Source organism: Fukomys damarensis, unplaced genomic scaffold (assembly GCF_012274545.1).
Source record: "Fukomys damarensis isolate Sample0158 unplaced genomic scaffold, DMR_v1.0_HiC HiC_scaffold_36, whole genome shotgun sequence".
NCBI classification, from domain to species: domain Eukaryota; kingdom Metazoa; phylum Chordata; class Mammalia; order Rodentia; family Bathyergidae; genus Fukomys; species Fukomys damarensis.
Window position 1 is genome coordinate 27,637,841 of NW_022900948.1, and position 19,670 is coordinate 27,657,510.

The 19,670-nt window shown below is 36.5% G+C and overlaps 1 protein-coding gene across 7 annotated transcripts in view; it reads right to left on the reverse strand.

Moving 5' to 3' along the window:
• Positions 1-19,670, reverse strand: part of Lpar1 (lysophosphatidic acid receptor 1) — a 128,700-nt gene that overhangs the window by 61,539 nt on the left and 47,491 nt on the right. For 4 of the 7 annotated variants that reach the window (XM_010639314.3, XM_010639315.2, XM_010639317.3 and 1 more), the window contains exon 2: positions 6,885-7,042. In XM_010639314.3, the coding sequence (XP_010637616.1) occupies positions 6,885-6,929 (45 nt within the window). In that variant the 5' untranslated portion in view covers positions 6,930-7,042. Of the gene's footprint in view, positions 1-6,884; positions 7,043-8,290; positions 8,313-10,846; positions 10,868-19,001; positions 19,021-19,670 lie in introns of those variants that run through there. The other 3 variants (XM_010639320.2, XM_010639319.3, XM_010639318.3) reach the window with 3 other exon arrangements.

Sequence of the window (19,670 nt, forward strand, 5' to 3'; positions counted from 1 at the left end):
AAAAAAAAAAAAAAAAAAAAAAAAAAAAATCACACGGGGGTTGAATCTTCGTAACTAAGCACTATTAGTTAACCCATCTATTCATATTCTATTTCAATTTTAAAAGATAGGATTATATGCTTTTTCATTTCATTTTTACTACCTTCTATTACCTTCCCTTACTGTTTTCTTAATTACAAAATTGCTTATCTCTGTATGCTATGCTTTTTCCTTAGCTTAAAGAAAACAATTAAAAAATACAATTAAAAAGCAACATTTCATATAAATGTCAAGAACAAGTTTTAATAATTTTAGGAAAAATTTCAAGTGAAAAGTGCCTATAACAATGTATCTTCAAGGGGAAGGGGAAGTTGGAAGGGTAAAGGAAAGGAAAGGGGAATGGAATTAATATGAGAAAATGAAAAGTGGAAATAAAGCCTTGTAAATAGAGAAGGGTAGAGGGGTTAAAGGGAGGGCAGGGGAAGGGGAAAAATAAGAATCAAGACATATCATGTAAAGGTACAAATCTGTCCATCGTTTTTGCCAGGTCCCTTCGCACCCTGATCAACCACAACTCTGTAATGCTAAGTAGAGCTCTAGAATATACAAAGCCCTGAGACTTGGGGACATACCTGAATCCAGAGGAAGAGTTCTCCCCTCCTGCCCTGAAGGAGGACTGGAGCATCTCTCTATAATGCCTGGTGGAGCTTTATTTAAATGCAAATGTTTTGAAATCAGCTGTTGGATGTTCTAACTCTGAAAATAGGTAGCCACTTTCACACCCCATTCTTCCTCCTGCAGGATTCAATCTTTTGCTATAAAGGTTGCTCGAATCTTTCAAAGTTGTTGTATTGGGCCGGGGATGTAGCCAGCAGCACAGCACCTGCCAGGCAAGCATGAGGCCCTGGGTTCGATTTCCAGTACCAACAAAGAAAAGTGAAAATTAAAAAAGGCTGCAAAAAAGTTGTTTTATTGCCAGAGTTGGACTTTATAATCTAATCTGCTCCAGAGCCCTTTCTAATGCTAAAGTGCAGGTAGCAACACACTTTTCACTTCTTCCCCAGCCTGAGCCCACATAGTGAGAGGGGAGAAGTTTAATTTAAGGGCAGTGCTTAAGTGATGCTATGTAATTACCAATGCAGTATCATTACACAGCAAACACAGACTGATTTTCTTTTAATGACAGTCTTATTACAGCAAGGAACAGATCTCAAAAGACAGGTATCCCCTGGACTCTATGATTAGAATAAAAGCATCAGGTCATTATCCTACCTTGACATTTATTCACGGCACATGTGCAACAAACACTCAAAGAAAAGGACTGTCAAAAGGAGAGCAGACAAAATATGCCGGGAAAGGCAGTAAGAAGGAGAAAGCCACAAACATTTGAAGGATAAAGGAATAGCTCCATTAATCATTAAAAACTAACCAATTAAGAGGATGCATTAGAAGAATAACATAAAAGGTGTCATTTATGGTTTATCTTTAGTGCCCCAGCACAATTTTATCACATGAAAAGAAAATCCAAAATAAGATTTCCTCTCAAACCTTGTGTGTTTATAAACACAAAATGGAGCATAAATGAATTTAGATGGCATATGAGAACAAATTTATTTTCTAATAGAAACAAGGCTCAAGATGGAGTAAGTCAGAAATCTCAGTGTTTATCTGCACATGCATTTATTCCTGGCAATACACTGCAGCTTTCCCTAGAGTGTTTATCTAAGTTGGATTTCCTTTGATGGACCTTCTGGCATAACACATATGCACATAATATATACATCCACGTGTAGAAGTAACACTTTCTCACTATAAAGAACTCATAGAATCATCTTGTGGAAAATGGAAAGCATTAACATATGTCCAGTATCTATTAAAGGGCTGATCACGCACAAAACCTAGGTAGATATTTTGCCATTTAAATTTGTCACTCTTTATTAAATGCTGGAGAAGAATTAGAGGGGCAAACTGTTAATACACTGAATATCTACCCAAATTCACTCCTTTAATGAAAATTACCAGCAATCGCTTGGAAGGATCAAAATATCTTTTGTGTCCTTGGCTGAAAAGCAAAACAGCCACTTAGCACAGAAAAGGCAGAATGAAAGTCTTCTAAAATGTCAAAGGAAAAAAATCTCTTTCATATTGGAATCACAAGTGTAGGAGCTAAACACCTCAGAAGTTCTCAGATATGCTCTATTACCACTTTGAAAGAAGCCAACTTATACATTCAGATACTAAACTATTGAACCTTCTGTAAAAATAAAAATTTTGATTCCAAATTCTATCCACAATAATTTCATCAACCAAGATAAAGGGAATGCTCAACAGAATTCTAAAAACAGAAAGAGGCTACTGAAAGTGGCAAGTTAAACTTTTTGGTTTCCTACCCCCTCCCCACCTCCTCAAGGTCCACAGGACATGAACATATTAACTTCACCTAATGATGAACAGGTTTCTGTCTGCAAATACATTCTTGTAGCTTCCTCTGCAGAAGGAAGCTCTTTATCAGTGTCTGGAACAGCAGAAACATAAATCAACTATACACACAGAGACACCCTGCAGCTGCTAGTCCAGTTTCACCTTGGAATTCACCTAGCTTTGTAAGGACTAGGTGCATTCTCAGCAAGAGCAAACAAAAATCTGTTTCATAGTTCAGGGGGGAGTAAAACAGAGAATGCAAACTTGGCCCACATCAAAGCACAAGGCAGATCTTTTCACTGACTAAATAGCAATCCCAGCAGGAGTGACAATGAAAGCTTTCTTCTCTATTATTGTTTGAAACACTCACAGGTTATTTGCTCATATTAATTAGTTTATACCTACTATTAGGCAGCCTAACTGGAAAATACTCTTTGCTCCCAAATGAATAGAGAAACAAACAAAACCAAAGGCGTTGTTTTAAATTGTCATTCTTGCCGTGGAAAAGAATTTTCAGGCCTTGCACATTTAAAAGTGAGTTTATCTTTGCAGAGGTCTCTGAATTCAGTTCTAGAGAATGCAAATCAAGTTCATGTACGCAACAATACCAGGCTAAGCTGATTGAGTGAACAGTTCATTGCCTAAGGAAATGCTGCATTTAAATACTTTTAACCATCTATGAACTTGGAGAAAATTGCTAATAGGAGAAAAAGAGACTCAGCAACAAGGCCAAGCCAGTGTCGAAGTAAAATCTGACTGTACAAATCACATGGGAAGAGTTAGCATATAATTAGGAGACAGATAATCAACCAGAAGATCATGAAACCAAATGATGCAATGGTCTTTATTATAGTTGATATCTATAATAAAAGCCTCATGTACTTATATTGGGCCCTGGGGAAGTGACTGGGTCATGGTGTGTGTTGATACCTGGGTATAATGTTGGAGGTGAAGCCTGATAGGAAGAGGTGGGCCTCTGAGGGTGTGGCCTGGAGGTTCTGTATCCTTCCTATCCTGCTGACCCCTCTCTGCTTCTGCACTGCCATGCCATGAACTGTTTCTCCTGTGCTATGCTGCCTGCCTTGGAACCAGCCAACTGTGGACTCTAAAAACTGTGTGCAAAAATAACCCTCTCCTCCTTTAACTTGTGGCTTTCGGGTCTGTTGTCTCAGTCATGAGAAAGTAACTAAGAGAGTTATTATCTTTCCTGAGGTGTAAGCCACCTTCTCCTATGACCTAAAATCCCAGTTCATAGCTGACTTCTTCCAGAAGGGTTTACTTCTCCAACTACTAGAGGTCACTACTACTACCAACATATGGTAAGAATGAGACTCAATCACCCAGTTGACATGTTAACACAGAATTTGCTCAATAGAATCCTTAAAAGCCTTCTATCTATTAAAGGGTTGATACTACACAAAGCATTTGCACCCAGAGCTAAGACTCCAAAGCCTAGATAACCACTAAACTACGCAGGCATCTTTAAGATCTAGATGAAATCCTTTATGATGGCTTACAAGGCCTTGCATAACTTTATAACCTAGCTCCTCCATGCGTACTTAGCATTTGCCTGTTTCTGTGGTACAAATAATCTACCATGATTGATCTCAAGCTACCAGCATGGAGCCAACTACACAAAAAATCTTGAAAATTTAATAATCAGCCTTTCTGAACTGCTGAAGGCAGCTCTAGGGACACAGCTCTCTACAATATCCCACATGTCCCACTATAGTGTAACCATCCTGAACTAAATTCTAACTACTATGCTCTCTTTCACCATGGGACATTCAAACCTCATATATGCCCTTTCTTCTCCCTTGCCAAAATAACTCATTCTCTCATTAGCCACTCAGTCTGGTGGTCTTCCTTGAAAAACACCTTCCCTGGTCCTCCCAGTCTTTTTCAGGGGTTCCAATCACGCTTTCTGTGTCACAGTTTTGTGATATACCACTGCAATTTTTGTGTCCTTATCTGTGTATCTTCTGTTACATTTCTAAACTCAGGGCGGACAAAAGCCTTCCTTATCCTATTTATCACAGCACTTCCTGACATAAATGGGCAACATATGCCAGACATTATTCTAAGTTTCGTACATATTTTCTCATGTCATCTTTAAAACAACCTATGAGATTGGCTTGTTTATCACCTTGCTCATTTTGCAGGGGATGAAATTAAGGCACTGAGAGCATGATCACCTTTCTCTCAGGGTCAGCCAGTAAATGCTGGAGCCAAAATTTCACAGTGTGACCTGTGGGCCATGTGCATGCTTCAAGAAACAACTGTTCGTTGACCTTTTTGTCCAGTAGGGGCCTGGCCCTCAAGGAGAAAATTTTAATTAAATTAAAATTCTCTCGAATGGAGAAATTAAATACTAAGGAATTGTTAAGTAAGCCTAAGCTTTAGCAAGGGGGTCATTTCTCAAGATCCAGTTCTGGTCCTCTTGGGAGCAAGGTCATTCTGTTGAAAGTTTATGTATTGGGCCTTTCACTATTCATTTCCATTTGTTTATCCCCCAAAACATACAGTCATAGTTTATAATTTTAATGATAACTTCCTACAAGGATTATCCTACATCTTACTTTTCTTTCCCTCCAAAAGATGTCTTAACATAATATAGCTGTCTTGATATCTTCATTTTGAGCTGTTATATGACATTACAATCATATTCACATGCCTGAATTTATTACTATGACAATGTACTATTAGATATTCAGCAAATTTTGTACTTCTTGGTCTGTAAGCAATGCTTTCGTAAGTATTTTTACACATTCTTCCTTGGCCTCATATGTGAATGCTTTTCTAATAGAGAAACCAAGATCGGAACAGACTGTGAAAGGTATATAGCTTTAATACATACTGTGAAATTATCACCTCACTCCCACGTGGCTGTACCACAGAAAATGTATATGCCTACACATTTCTCCAAGTATTTACATAAAACATGATTTGGGTGGTATTTTAACTTAAATGAGTCTTTTGAAAGCATTATAGTAGTCACCAGTTTATAGTAGCTTGCACAAGAGGAAAAGGGCACAAACTTGAGGCTCTGGGAAATGTTGACACACGACAGTGTCACTGGACACTGAAATTCCTTGTCCAGAAAACCTGTACCGGGATCTAACACACTTCACACAAGTCGAAGAAGAAGAACCTGGGAACACCTGCACTGGACGGTCAAAGGGTGGCCTCAAGCAACAGGCACTGAATCTCTTTACCTGTTTCCAAGTATTTCAGGACAATCCCCCCCTCAAGAAAAACCTATTGAAGGTTAAGGAAACCAAACACCTAAAGTAAATGAAGGGCAATGATCCATTTACAAGAAAGAGAAATACACATGATGTGGTAATGGGGATAACGCTGAGAAATAACCCTGGAAAATAATACTAAAAACACGAAAGCACTGCAAAGACTTACCCAAAGGATAAAATATGCAGGTATTTTAGAGGGAAAAGGAGAAGTTGTAGTAACTGAAATATAAATGTCCCTTTCTCCTTCCTCCCTCTCTTTTTTCACTCTTTTTATTAAAAACAGATACTTTCGAATGAAATACATAAAAAATGTAATAGTCTACAAAAATGATTTAGGAAAAAAAAAAAGCACTGGACAACGTTCTATATCATCAAAATTTGAATTTCAATCCACACAGCTTTCCCTTTTCCTTAACTTTAGCTTTAAATGATTGTCACACATGTGATGTCATGCTCAAAAGAGAAGAGGTTAAGGAACGGTAAAGGAAGAGCACATGGGAAATTATACTTTCTGAATCATTTAATCCATACAACCACTGTGTGAAGCACTAGTACATGAGAAGAAATGGAACCTGAGACCAGCTAGCACGAATAAGGCTTTTTATCAAGGACTCCAAGGTGCAGGGCCAAACTACTCCAAAGCCTGTTCCCTCCGTTGCACCACGCTGACTACTGAGCCTGAAAGAGAGCCTGAATGCCTAGCCCAAATGCAATGTGCCTGCAGTATAACGGTTCTGCAGTGCACAGAAAACATTCCTCATAGGAATTCAGAAGTTTCTAGAATTGCTTTTTGTTTTCAAGGTTCTTAGAAAAGATCAAGGCAAACTAATTATAAGAGGAGGACAACACAGCAGGATTGGAAACCTTGTTATAAGATTAGGTCCTTTCTGAGATATTTCATTAAACATCCCATCCCCCAAAAAAAGTCTAAGAAAGAGAAACCAGAAAAATTTGCTACTGATTTGTCTTGATTTGGAGTTTGCTGTATCCTAAGTGCTCAAAACTGAGATCCCTTGGAAACAGAGGCCAGTTCACTAAAATCACTTGTTCATTGTTCCAGCTGCTTCCTGAACTAAATGGTACCTCGCTCAGAAAAGCACCATTATCTCAAACACACCAAATGCTAATCTGAGAGATGTACATGGTCCCTAGAAAAAAAGCATACTTTCTGCAGTTCAACTGAAATATTTGACAAAACTATGATTCCCCCGAACCTTTGCTAGTTGAATCGTTTACCTGGGGCTGGGAAATGGCGGGGGTCGCAGTAGAGGCAGCAGCCATAACAGCTCTATAGTGGTGGGCAGTGATCAAGCTCCAGCACCACAGTGCCAGACACGGAGCCTGTTCTCGCAGCTGCCGATCAGATCACAGTCATGCTAGAAGTAGCTGTACACCTGGAAAAAGAAAGGAATACCATAGTTAGTGCAAGAGGACCAGCATATAAGAATGAAGGACCATTGGCCAGAGGAAGCAAAAATCTCTTATACCAACTGCAAAATATTAGCTTAATGGAAACAAAAATTCATAGGAAAGATCTAATATCTAAAAGTTATGGCTTCTATATTATTCACCCAAAGGATGGTAAGTAGGTATATTTTTGTAAGTTTCAATTCTATGCTGGGTGCCAGCTAAATGTTCTAGAGAGGCAGTTTCAAGTGGGGTAAAAAGGGAAGGTGAATGGGATGAGAAGCCATCTTCTCATTAAATAATAAGAGAAGAAAAAAATGAATGATCTATATCGAACAGAGTTTGAGGCAGATTTTTAACTCACTTCATGAGACACCTGAGGGTTTGAAAGATTAGACATCTCCACAGCCAGAAAGAGAGAGAAATGAGACTTGAACCTGGACTGATTCCAGGGGCCTGTCTCCTTCTCTCCAAGAGAAAAGACATAAAAAGAGCATGGAATGTTTTTAAGCAAAAATTTCAGGTGGTCCTAAAGACAGCAAAGTGCAAGTCAGATGGCCTGCAGTGACCCTGTGACAGAGAACCCCAAGCCGCCCTCATTCAGTATAAAACTTAAATAATGTGCCTTTTGCTTTGATATATGTTTCATATCCTTGAGATGCCTAATAAAGGCAGATTTTTCAATTTTATATTTTTGGGAGGAAAGATAAGACAGAAAACTGCTTTACACTAAAGCATTTGCTTTACCAGAGCTCCAGATGGTCAACTGCATTGTTGCCCAGGAACTTTGAAAGAAAGGCATACTTCTTCGAACTCTTTCAAGTACTTGATATCTTTCCTGCAATTCTTCCAAATTGCCATCAACCTAATGCTACATTTCCTTTGCCTGAACTCCAAAACTTTTCCAGCCACAGAAAACCAAAGCAGTGTGGGTTTACCCTATTGGCATCAGGTTCTCCAGCTGCCTTTGGGACATGATTATTGTCCCTTCTTTTCTTCCTTTTCATTTTCCTCAGCATCTCCTTTTCTCGACAGCATCTTTGCAAACCATCAAACTACCTCTAATGCTTGTCATTCTCGTGAGTTTTGCATCTATTTATTCACTGAACTTTTCATGCATTCCCCTACAGTCACCAGGCTAAATTATCCCATTATTCCCTCCCCCATAGTTCAAATCACATATACAAAACACAGACATAAAAATTCATAAAGCTAGAAAGTAGAAAATGGGTTACCAGGGGCCGGGAGGAGGAAGTAATGGGGTGTTCGTGTTTCAGAATAGTAGAGGTTCATCTTGGACTGATGAAAAAGTTCTGGAGATGAATACTGGTGATGGTTGTACAACATTGCAAGTATAGTTAGTATTGCTGAATTGTATACTTAAAATGACTAAAACAGTACCTCTCATGTTGTGTATATTTTACCACAAAAATAGTTACAAGGGTCATGAAAATAAGGAATGATATGAAAGCTATTAAAAAGTCATGTAAAATTATGTCTAAGCTATCCTTAAAATAACAAAAAAATGTATACAAACAAAAATGGATGAGGAAGAATCATACTTAAAAGTACACTTTCAGAGGGGTTGAAGATGTAGGGTAGAGCATTTGCCCCACTTGTGGAGGTCCACTGGGTTCAAATCTCAGCACCACAGGCCAAAAAAAGTGCAATTTTAGAAAAAAGTACAATTACCAAAAAATAAAGCTATATGGGTTTTTTCCACTGTCTCAGATTACTGGAGAAATGACCACTTTGGTTTCAAAATAGGACATATCCTGAATCAGCATTAGAAACTACAGATTGATCCTACTATTGCTAAATATCCAGAAGTATGTACTGGAAAAAAATCAGGATGGGAGGTTAAGAAAGGGACTAAAGTACAATGCTCTGTTCATATGATACTGCAACTACACGCACAGAAGATAAGCAAATGACCCCTTGGAATAACACCCTCATTTCAAAGGGATGAGGGCTAGAGGGAACTAAGCCAGGGGAGAGATGAGTAACTTCAAAATAGGATAACTACTTTAAGGGGCAAAAGTAAATTGAGTAAGTAATCACTGGGTGCATTTACCAATGATTTATAGATGGCTGATTTATAGAAAGCTTCAGCAAACATAAAAGAAAAGAATGCTACTAGCTGGCTTCTCAGGAGTGCAGCCATGCAAAGTGACAATAACTTTGCTAATTACTGAGAGCCAAACTAAATACCTAAAATAAAGTCTAGTTTGAGGCAAACTTTCATTTGATTACTTCTGAAGTAGATGCTGGTTCCCTCCCCAGCCCTCACAGAAAGATAAATTTCTAATTAGAAAATGAATCTACTGCAAATTTAAGCCTTTTTCTTATTTCATTCTTCTGGACTTCAGCCAAGCAGTGACTCATGTATGTTTCCGAAAAAACACAGGGCAATACCTGACAATGAATAGGCAAAGGATTCCATCTCAAAATAAGTAAGAAAGAAAAATCCAAGTCTACCAGACCAATGAAATATATTTCTACAGTTCAAAATAAGAGAAGACCTGAGAATCAGAGCAAATATTTACTTAAGAAATAAGTACATGACTTATTAGAGAAAACTTCAGAAAATTTCTAGTTCACCTTCATAAAATCACTGAGGACACAGCAGCCTCTTTAAATGTAGGGTAGGCAGGCATGAAAAGAATTACATGACATCAGAAAAGAGTTTTCATTAACCAGAGAAAGAGAAGATCTGCATTTCAAAAATGAAGGCAGACATCACCCAGGAGAGGGCGATTGGCTGGTAGCCATCTTGGATAGGGGCCAGCTGAGCCTGGAATTCAGAACAGCTGCCCGCAGACTCCATCTAGTGGCTTCTGGTGCCTCAATATGGGTGCTGAGTTCAAATCAACAGGAGGCCAGGGAGCTGAGTTCAAGCCAGCAGGAGACACATAGACTGTTGTAGGCTCAAAAAATCTGGTTCCAGCCTCATAGCCAGAAACTGGCCTGAACTTTAGAGGAACTAAAGGGTGGGATTATCCACTATCCCACTGTGAAGCTGCAGCTAGCTTGCTGGGATTAATCAATTTGGCTCTGGACTCTATTCTCCCACATTGCTTAACAGTGACAGCAGAGACACAACTTGAATTGGACATTTTAGGGGGTTTTTTTTCTTCCCCTTTTTTTTCTTTTTTCTTTCTGCTTTTCCTCTTTTCTTGATTCTTTGAACACAGTTTCTAGTTTTTATGTTGTTTTTCTGTTCTGTTCTTGTTTTTATTTTTTCCTTTTCTCTTTCCCACCTTTTTCAACAGTTCCTAAAGTTTGTCCTCCAGCCTTGCTTCTGACCTCTTCCTCTTTTTCTATTTCTGTTTTTTTTTAATCCCCTAGCCCCTTTTAAGTCTTCTTCCCTAAGGGTGAAAAAATCATATTAAAGGCTATAATTTGTCATTTTCTAGGCTGTATTTGATGCTATTGTCATTGTTGACTGTACTACTTTAGCCTAGGTAAGATAATTGTGCTAACCAGCTGTTCCTCCTGGTATACCAAGACTGAAATTGCCTAAGGGTCGTAAAAAAAACCTACAAGCCAGTGCCAAAGAACTGGTAGCTAACCCAAGTAGACAGAAACTTCTCATCCCCAATAAACTGAAGAGGTAGGACCCTGCAACAGACTCAAAACTCAAAAGCTAGCTATACCTGGAAGACACTTCTGAAAAGTAGTCATTTCTAGGGGGGTCTGGAAACTCGCAATAAAGCTACTCACCATAAGCAACTTGGAAGCATCAACTCAGAAATCAAAGTTAAAAAAATAAAAAATGAGAAGTCACTTACACAAGTTGCAACCCCTGAAGACTTTCAGCTCACCAAAAGAAAACCCTGGGGGCAATGTCATAGGTGAAACAATCCAAAGCCACCTGGACTCTCTGAAGTGGTAACAGCAGAAGTAACAAAGCAAATGACCAAGGCTCTAGAAAAAAAATCAAAGCAGAAATAATTTCCCAGTTAACTACAGACATGGTGACCAGAATGATAGATACAGTTAAAAAATACAGGAGCTCAGGAACATGATGGAAGCCATAAATGCCCAGCACAGGAAAGAAATGGAATCCATGAAACATATTCAAACAGATATCCAAGCATTTAAAAACTCCACTGAAACTATACACACAAAATGAGCCAATGCAAGGAAAAAATATCAGATATAGAAGATAGGATTGTAGTTAGCCAATCAGTAAAAGAGAGAATTCTTAAAAATAGCAAGGGATCATGAGAAATCAATCCAGCAACTGCTACATGACACAAAAGAAGAATAACATAAGATTGATTTCAGTCAGTGAAAAAGCAGGAGATAGTGCAAATGACATTTTTTAATGTCATTTAATGTAATGTAATGGTAGAAAAATTCCCAAACAGAGAAAAAAAAATTGATAGACTTCCATGAAAAAGAATACCTGAAGAAATTCCAAGCTCAGCACTCCAAAGTGTTCTGAAGAATATTCTAGAAGGAGACAATAAAGATTACAACTCCATGAACCCCAACAGATGACAGGCAAGGCAAGAAATTAAACAGAAAAGGAAAGAAGGAAGCCAACAGCAGGAAAATAACATGGCAGAGATTAGACAATACATATCAGTTATAACCATCAATGGTAAAACTCTAAATTCACCAATCAAAAGAAATAGACTGGCAAAATGGATCAAGAAGAAAGATCCAACAATATGCTGCATACAAGAAACACATTCAATTGAAAAACAAATTCACAGACTGAAAGTCAAGGGATGGAAAACAATATTCCTTGCAACAGGAAACTGGAAAAAAGCAAGGTAGCTATTCTCTTTGCAGACAAGAGCTGATTAAGAGAGACAAAGAAGTCACTATATCCTGGTAAAGGGAACAATCTAAGAGAAAGAGATAACAATCCTAAATATATATACACTAAATGGCAGCACACCCAAATGTATAAAACAAATATTAATGGACATGAAAAATCATATGAGCACTAATACAGATGTAATGGGAGAATCTCAGAACCCCACTGTCACATACAGTCAGATCAACTAGATAAAAACTCAACAATGAAATATTAGTATTGAACTAAACATTTGAACAAATGAATTTAATTGATGTTTGTAAAGTGTTCCACCCTACAACATCAGAATACATATTCTTCTCAGATGCACATGGGACTTTCTCCAAAATAGACCACATATTAGCTCATATAACATGCTTAATTAAATGCAAAGGAAGAAATTATCCCATGCATATTATCAGACCATAATGCAATTAAATTGGAAATCAATGGCAAAAGAAACCACATGAACTTCATAAACACATGGAAATTATACAACACCCTTCTAAACAACCAATGGACCACAGAGGAAATTAAAGAAGAAATCAGACAATTTCTACAATTAAATGAAAATCACAATACAGCATACTAGAACTTATGGGATACAATGAAATCAGTCCTATAAGGGAAATTTATAGCAGTGAATTCCCAAATCAGGAAAACAGAAGGCTCAAACAAACAACCTAATGTTGAACTTCAAGCTTTAGAACAAGAAGAACAAGTCAAGCCCAAAGCTCATGAGGGAGGAAATTATAAAAATCAGAAAAGAAATTAATGCAATGGAGACTAAGAAAACAATACAAAGAATTAATGAATTGAAGAGTTGGTTCTTTGAAAGATTAATAATTTGACAAACCCTTAGCCAACCTTATCAAAAAAGGAAAGAAAACATTCAAATCAATGCAATTAGGAATGAAAAAAGTGGAACCACAACAGATCCTGTAGAGATCCAAAAGATCATCAGTATCTATCTACTTAAAGAAACTGTATCCTAAAAAGATGGAAAATACAGAAGAAATGGACAAATTCCTAGATAAATAGGAATGACCAAAACTGAATAAAAAAGATATAGAAATTCTAAATAAACCAATATCAACCAATGAAATTGAGTATGTAATTTAAAAACTACCAACAAAAAGAAAAGCCCTGGACCTGATGGATTCACTACTGAATTTACAAGAAATTTAGAGATGACCTAATGCCACTACTTTCAAACTCTTTAACAAAATTGAAAGAGAAGCGATACTCCCAAATTAATTCCTGGAGGCAAGAATTATCCTGATTTCAAAACCAGAGAAGGATCCAACCAAAAAGAATTACAGGCCAATCTCCCTAATGAACATAGATGCAAAAATCCTCAATAAGATATTGGCACACAGAATGCAGCAAATCAACAAGAAGGTTATATACCATGACCAAGTTGGAGTCATCCCAAGGATGCAAGGATGGCTCAACAAGTGTAAATCAATAAATGTAATACACTATAATAACAGAGCCAAGGACAAAACTGTATGACCCACTCAAAGGATGCAGAAAAAGCATTTGACAAGGTCTCATATTTATTTGTGATAAAAAAACACAGAAAATTGGTATAGATAGTCTTTATCTCAATCTGATAAAAGCCATCTACAACTAATCAACAGCCAACATCATAGTAAATGGATAAAAACTGAAAGCTTTCACTCTAAAATCAGGAACAAGACAAGGATCTTCATTGTCACCAATCTTGTTCAATATAGTTCTGACAACATTAGCCAGAGTAAATAGACCAGAAAAAGAAATGAAAGAAGTAAGGATAGAAAAGGAAGAAGTTATATTACCATTATTTGTGAATGAACAGATATTCTACATAGACGACCCAAAAAAACTTCAAATTCAGTGGCTTAGCTTATAAAAAGTTAACACTCAAAAGTTAATAGCCTTCCTGTGCACAGATAACAGACTCATGGAGAGAGTAATTAGAGAAATAATCCCTTTCACAATGCATCCCCCCAAAAATGAAATACCTAGGAATCAATCTAATGAAAGAAGTAAAAGACCTTTACATTGAAAACTACAGTACTCTGAAAAAGGAGTCTGAAGAGGATATCAGAAAATGGGAAAATATCCCTTGTTATTGGAGAGGAAGAACCAAAATAATGAAAATGACCATATTTCAAAAATTGTTATACAGATTCAATGCAATCCCAATTAAAATTCTAACAGGATATCTCACAGAATTAGAAAAAAAAATACTAAACTTTATTTGTAACCAAAAGAGACCTAGAATAGCAAAGACAATTCTGGGCAACAAAGGCAAAGCGGGGGGTTTCACAATCCCTGGTTTTAAATTATACTACAAAGCTAAGGTGATAGAAACAGCACAGTTCTGCAAACAAACAAACAAAAACAGACCTATGGATCAATGGAAGAGACCAGAGGATGCAAAAACAAGTCTAAACATACTCAATGACCTTATATTTGACAAATGAGCCAAACACCTTCATTGGAAGAAAGCTAGGCTCTTTAATCAATGGTGCTGGAAAAACTGGCTTTCCACATGCTGAAAATTGACCCATATCTTTTACCACACCCTAACCTAAAATCAAAATGGGTCAAAGATTTAAATATTAAAACAGAAACACTAAATCTGCTAGAAAAGAGATTAGACAGAACGCTTGAGGACATAGGAGTAGGCAAAGACTTCATGAACAAAATCCAGCCCACATGACAAATACTACAAAGAATCAACAAGTGGGACCTCATCTTATTAAAACTTTTTCTCAGCAAGAGAATCCACCAACAGAGTGAAAAGATATCCCACAGAGTGCGAAAAACTTTTTCCAGCTATTCAGATACAGGACTATTACCTAGAATATATAAAGAACACAAAAAAATCAGACCCCTCAAATTTAAAGACCTAATGCAAAAATGGGCATCAGAAATAAAAAGACACTTCTCAGATAAAGAATAGATTCAGCATCACTGGCCATTTGAGAGATGCAAATTAAAACACTGAAATTTCACCTCACTCCAGAAAGAATGGCTGCTATCAAGAAATCAACTAATGCTGACCAGGCTGTTGGCGAAAAGGAACCTTGCTCATTGCTGGTGGGCATGTAGACTGGTGTTATCTCTGTGGAAATCAGTAGGGGAATACTTCAAAAACCCAAAACTAAAGGTTCCATTTGACCCAGCTATTCCTTTTCTTGGTATCTTCCCAAAAGAACTAAAAGCATCATATGACCACAATATATGCACACCCATGTTTATAGCAGCACAGTTTGCAATAGCTAAAACTTGGAGACAGCCCAACTGCCCATCAATTGACAAGTGGATATTATTCATTTGGTCTAAGAGTTTCTCATTCTTTTTCCAAATGGTACAAAGCTGATACATTCAAAGTGAGGAAGAGAGCCAGCCCATCTTGCTGATTATAACTTCAGAAAGAGAAACACAACTTCCATATTTGCACTCTTTCACTTGTATGTTATCATTTCAGATTCCAGTATTCTACAAAGTGAAAAAATGGGCAAAAAATCATATAAACTTATTGTCTTGACTTGGAGACTAGAAGGACAGGCATACAGTTTCCATATCAGAAGTTCCTGATGGAATGAAATGCTGTCTAAAAACTCCTCACCATAACTAGGAATTATAAAACATGATTTATGGAATAATCTTAGAACTGTAGTTACTATGATGCCAAAGGATGTTTTAGCCAAACCTATTTAATGTCAAGGTAAAGTCACTTTGTTCCCCTCATCATTATGCTTAGACAATGGGGAGAATCTCCATTTTAGGAATACTATATAAAAAATGGTCTAAACAAACACTAGTGTGTTAAATGCTGCATGGATGGCAGACAAAGTTACCAAAAAAAAAAGAATGGTCTAGAACTACAGATTTCTGAGTTAATGAAATCTAAGTGAAGTCATGAAGGGAGAGAGTGAGAAGAGAAGAGATGAGATCTACATTTTAAAGGGGAATGAAGAAAAAGAAGTCAATAAAAAGGACTAAAAAAACCCTATTCTTGAAAGTAAAAAAAAAAAAAAAAAAAACAGTTCCTTTAGATGTAAGAGATAAACATTGCCCTGTTTCTTTCCATAGCTCAAAACCACAAAGTCTATGCCTTGATCTTAGTATCTACATACCATGGCTCACAACCATTTGCACAGGGGCCTTGAAGAATACAGAATGGATGGAAATTAAGATTTTCATCCAGCAGGAGGGAGTGCCTTACTAAAGGATACAGTAGATACACTTCTATTGGGGAATGTTCAAGGAGGGAGCCATTGAACCAAGCTGGAGTGAATTCAGTCAATAGTTTCCAGGACAAGGAGAATTACAACCTCAATAACCAAGCCTTAGCTAAGCTTGACTCTTCTAACCAGAGTGAATGCAGGAGTCTTGGAAGATGTTCCCTCTAAGAGTATTGCATGCATCTGACATCAGACATAGTTCCTGAATGGTTCAAAACAGAATGAATGTGCATGTTCATGTAGGTGGAGATAAGAGGAAGAGAAAGAGAGAGAAAGGCAGACTGAATGTGGTAGGGACAAAGTGTCAAAACAGCTGGTCAGAATATAGAAGTCTGTGGTGTGGCAAGAACAGCAATTCAGCCTAGAATGAGAGTTTTCAACCACAGAAAGTTCTGTTGACAGGCATCTTCCATTATTAAGATTTCAAGTGGCTTCAAATTCAAGGGCTTTTGGGAAAAAAACCTTGAAAATCAATTTGGCCTTCTTGAATCAAAAAGTAGAGATTTTAGAAAGTGTACCTCAGCACAGCAAAGTTATATTTGGAAGACAGTTTTCTGATGGGTTAGTTTGTAAACCAGGTAGGAAAATAAGCACTGAAAAATATTTCTTATATAAGTGCAATTATAATATTTTTGGAATGTATTCTGGATATATGTTTGTTTGCATGATGTGCCTCAAGATCCTAAAGCATAACCAGATGGTGGCACACACCTGTAATAGCAGCAGTCTGGGAGGTCTGCCAGGAGGATTGTAAGTTTGAGCCCAGCTTGGGCAACTTAGCAAGACTCTATCTCTAAATGTACAAATAAACAAGGGGTTGGGGATGCATATGTGATAAGAGATGTATTCAGAATATACAAAGAACTCTTAAAACCCAATAGTAAAAGAGATAAATAATCTAATTTCAGAATGATAAAGTATCTGAATAGACATTTTCCTAAGAACATGTACAAGTGACCAATAAGCATATGAGAAGACACTCAGTAACATTAGCCATTAGGGGAACTCAAATCCAAAATAATATACTACTTCATAATCACTAGGGCAGTTATAATTCCTGGGGCAGAGAAATTGAAACCCTTAGAAATTGCTGGTGGGAAATGTGAAATGGTATGGGTACTGTGAAAAATAATCTGACGTTTCCTCAAAATATTAAACATACCATTTCTATATGGCCCAGTAATTCATTCATGTACCCAAGAGAAGTGAAAATATATTTCCACGTAAAAACTTCTCCAAGAATGATCACAAAGGAATTTTTTTAAATCACCAAAACATAGAAACAATCCAATAATCTATCAATGGCTGAGTGAATGAAAATTATATATGATATTTCTACAAAGCAGAATATTACTGGGCAATAGAGAGAAACACTGCAATGATAAATGTTACAGCACAACTGAACCTTGAAAATATTAACATCAAGTGAAAGAAGCGAGATGCAAAAGGCCACATATTATATAAGCCATTTACCTAAAATGCTCAGGATATATGAAATTTCCTACAAGACAGAACATAAATTCACGTTTTCCAGGAGCTTGGAAGAGGAGAAATAGAGAGTAATTGATAATATAGGGCTTCCTTTTGAGTGATAAAAATTTTCTACACCTGTTTATGGTAATAATTGTTAACTCTGAATCTATGAAAATGTATTGAATTTTATACTTCAAATGATTGAATTATATCATATGTGAATTACATCTCAAAGCTGCTAAGAAACAAAATCAATAAAAATAACAATAATAAGGCTTACTACAAAGGTAACATTTTTTTAAAGCTAAGAAAGAAAAATGTAGTACACTATTTTAAGGTTCTTATGCTATAAAAAAGTATGCCTAGAAGCTTCCTAGAATGAATTAAAGTCTACTATAAATACTGAATCAACCACTAACAACAACAACAAAAAAGAATTAGTTAATGTGCCAACAAGGTAAAACGAAATCAAAAAGTATACCAAATTCCAAAGAAGAAAAATGGAACAAATAGAAAATGACAGACTTAAACACAGCCATATCAAACCACATTAAATGTAAGTGGTATAAGAAACCTAATTAAAAGGTAGAGATTTTCACACTGATAAAACAGCAAGACCCAACTATAGGCTCATTGCAAGAACCATACTTTAAATACTAAGACACAAATAGCTTAAAAATAAAATTTGTAAGACATTGTCACATTCATACTAGACAAAATAAAGTTGAAGTGCCCATATTATAATATCTGACAGAGTAGACTTTAGAGCAAAACATAGTGCCAAGGACAAAGAAAGTCATTTCATAATGACAAAGGATCTATTCATCAAAATGATGTAACTATCCTAAAAGAGTCTTCATCTAATAACAGACTTTCAAAATATACAAAGTAAAAGCTGATGACAGGAAAAACAAATACATCCACAATTACAGCTAGAGTTCAGTACCCCTGTCATTAGTTGACAGAACACAAAATTCGTGAGGATATGAAGGACTTGTACAACACAACCAACTTGATCTAAATGACATATGGAGAACACTCAACCCAACATCAGCAAAACACACATTCTTCTGAAGTGTAAGAGACCCTTGTAGAAAAATAGGTCATAGTCTGGGGTATAAAACACATGTCAATAAATTTTAAAGGATTTGTGCCATAGAAAATAGGTTCCCTGACCACACTTGAATTAAATTAGAAGTCAGAAACAGAAAGATTTCTGCAAGATTACCAAATGCTGGAAAACTAAATAACATATCTCCAAGTATCTTACAAATCAGTGAAGAAATTAAAAAGTATTTTGAGTTGAATGAAGAGGAAAATAAATATATTAAAATTTGTGGCCAAGAGGAAAATTATGGCATTAAATATCAATAGCAAGAAAAAAGAAAAGTCTCAAATAAATTACTTTATTATTTATTTTACCTTCATAAACCAGAAAATGATAATCCTTTCTCACCATACTGGTCAGGAAAAAGAGAGAAAAAAAGCACAAATTAATATCAGGAATGAAAGACAGGCCATCACTACAGATTCCACAGACATTGAAACTTAGGCTAAGAAATGATAAAAACAGTGTAATATGGACATAAACATAAGTTAGTGGAACATAACAGATAATTCAGCCATATGACAACAAATTTTTGACACAGGTAAAATAGGCTATTCAGTGGAGAAAGGACATTATTTTTTCCTCTAGTTTTAAACATGATGGTATAATTTGAGTTGTGCTAAAATTATTGGATAGCCACATTCCAAAGAAATACTTTTATTCATATCTCACAGTATATACAAAAATTCACTGAATGGATCATAAATCAAAATGTTATACTGAAGCTATGAAACTTCTAGAAGAAAACATGAAAGAAGCTCTGTACCATGAGGCAAACAGCTTTGCTTTGCCCTGTGTCCTGCCATAAGTTCTAAAAACAACAGAGCTTACTAACCATGGGCTAAAACCTCCAAAATTGTGAGCCAAAGTAAGGTTTTCCTTTTTATAAATTAAAAAATCAGAGAAAATGTTTGTTCATAAGATAGGCACAGTTCTTAGATAAGATACCAAAAGCATGATGTTAGAAGCACAAATTTAAAAAC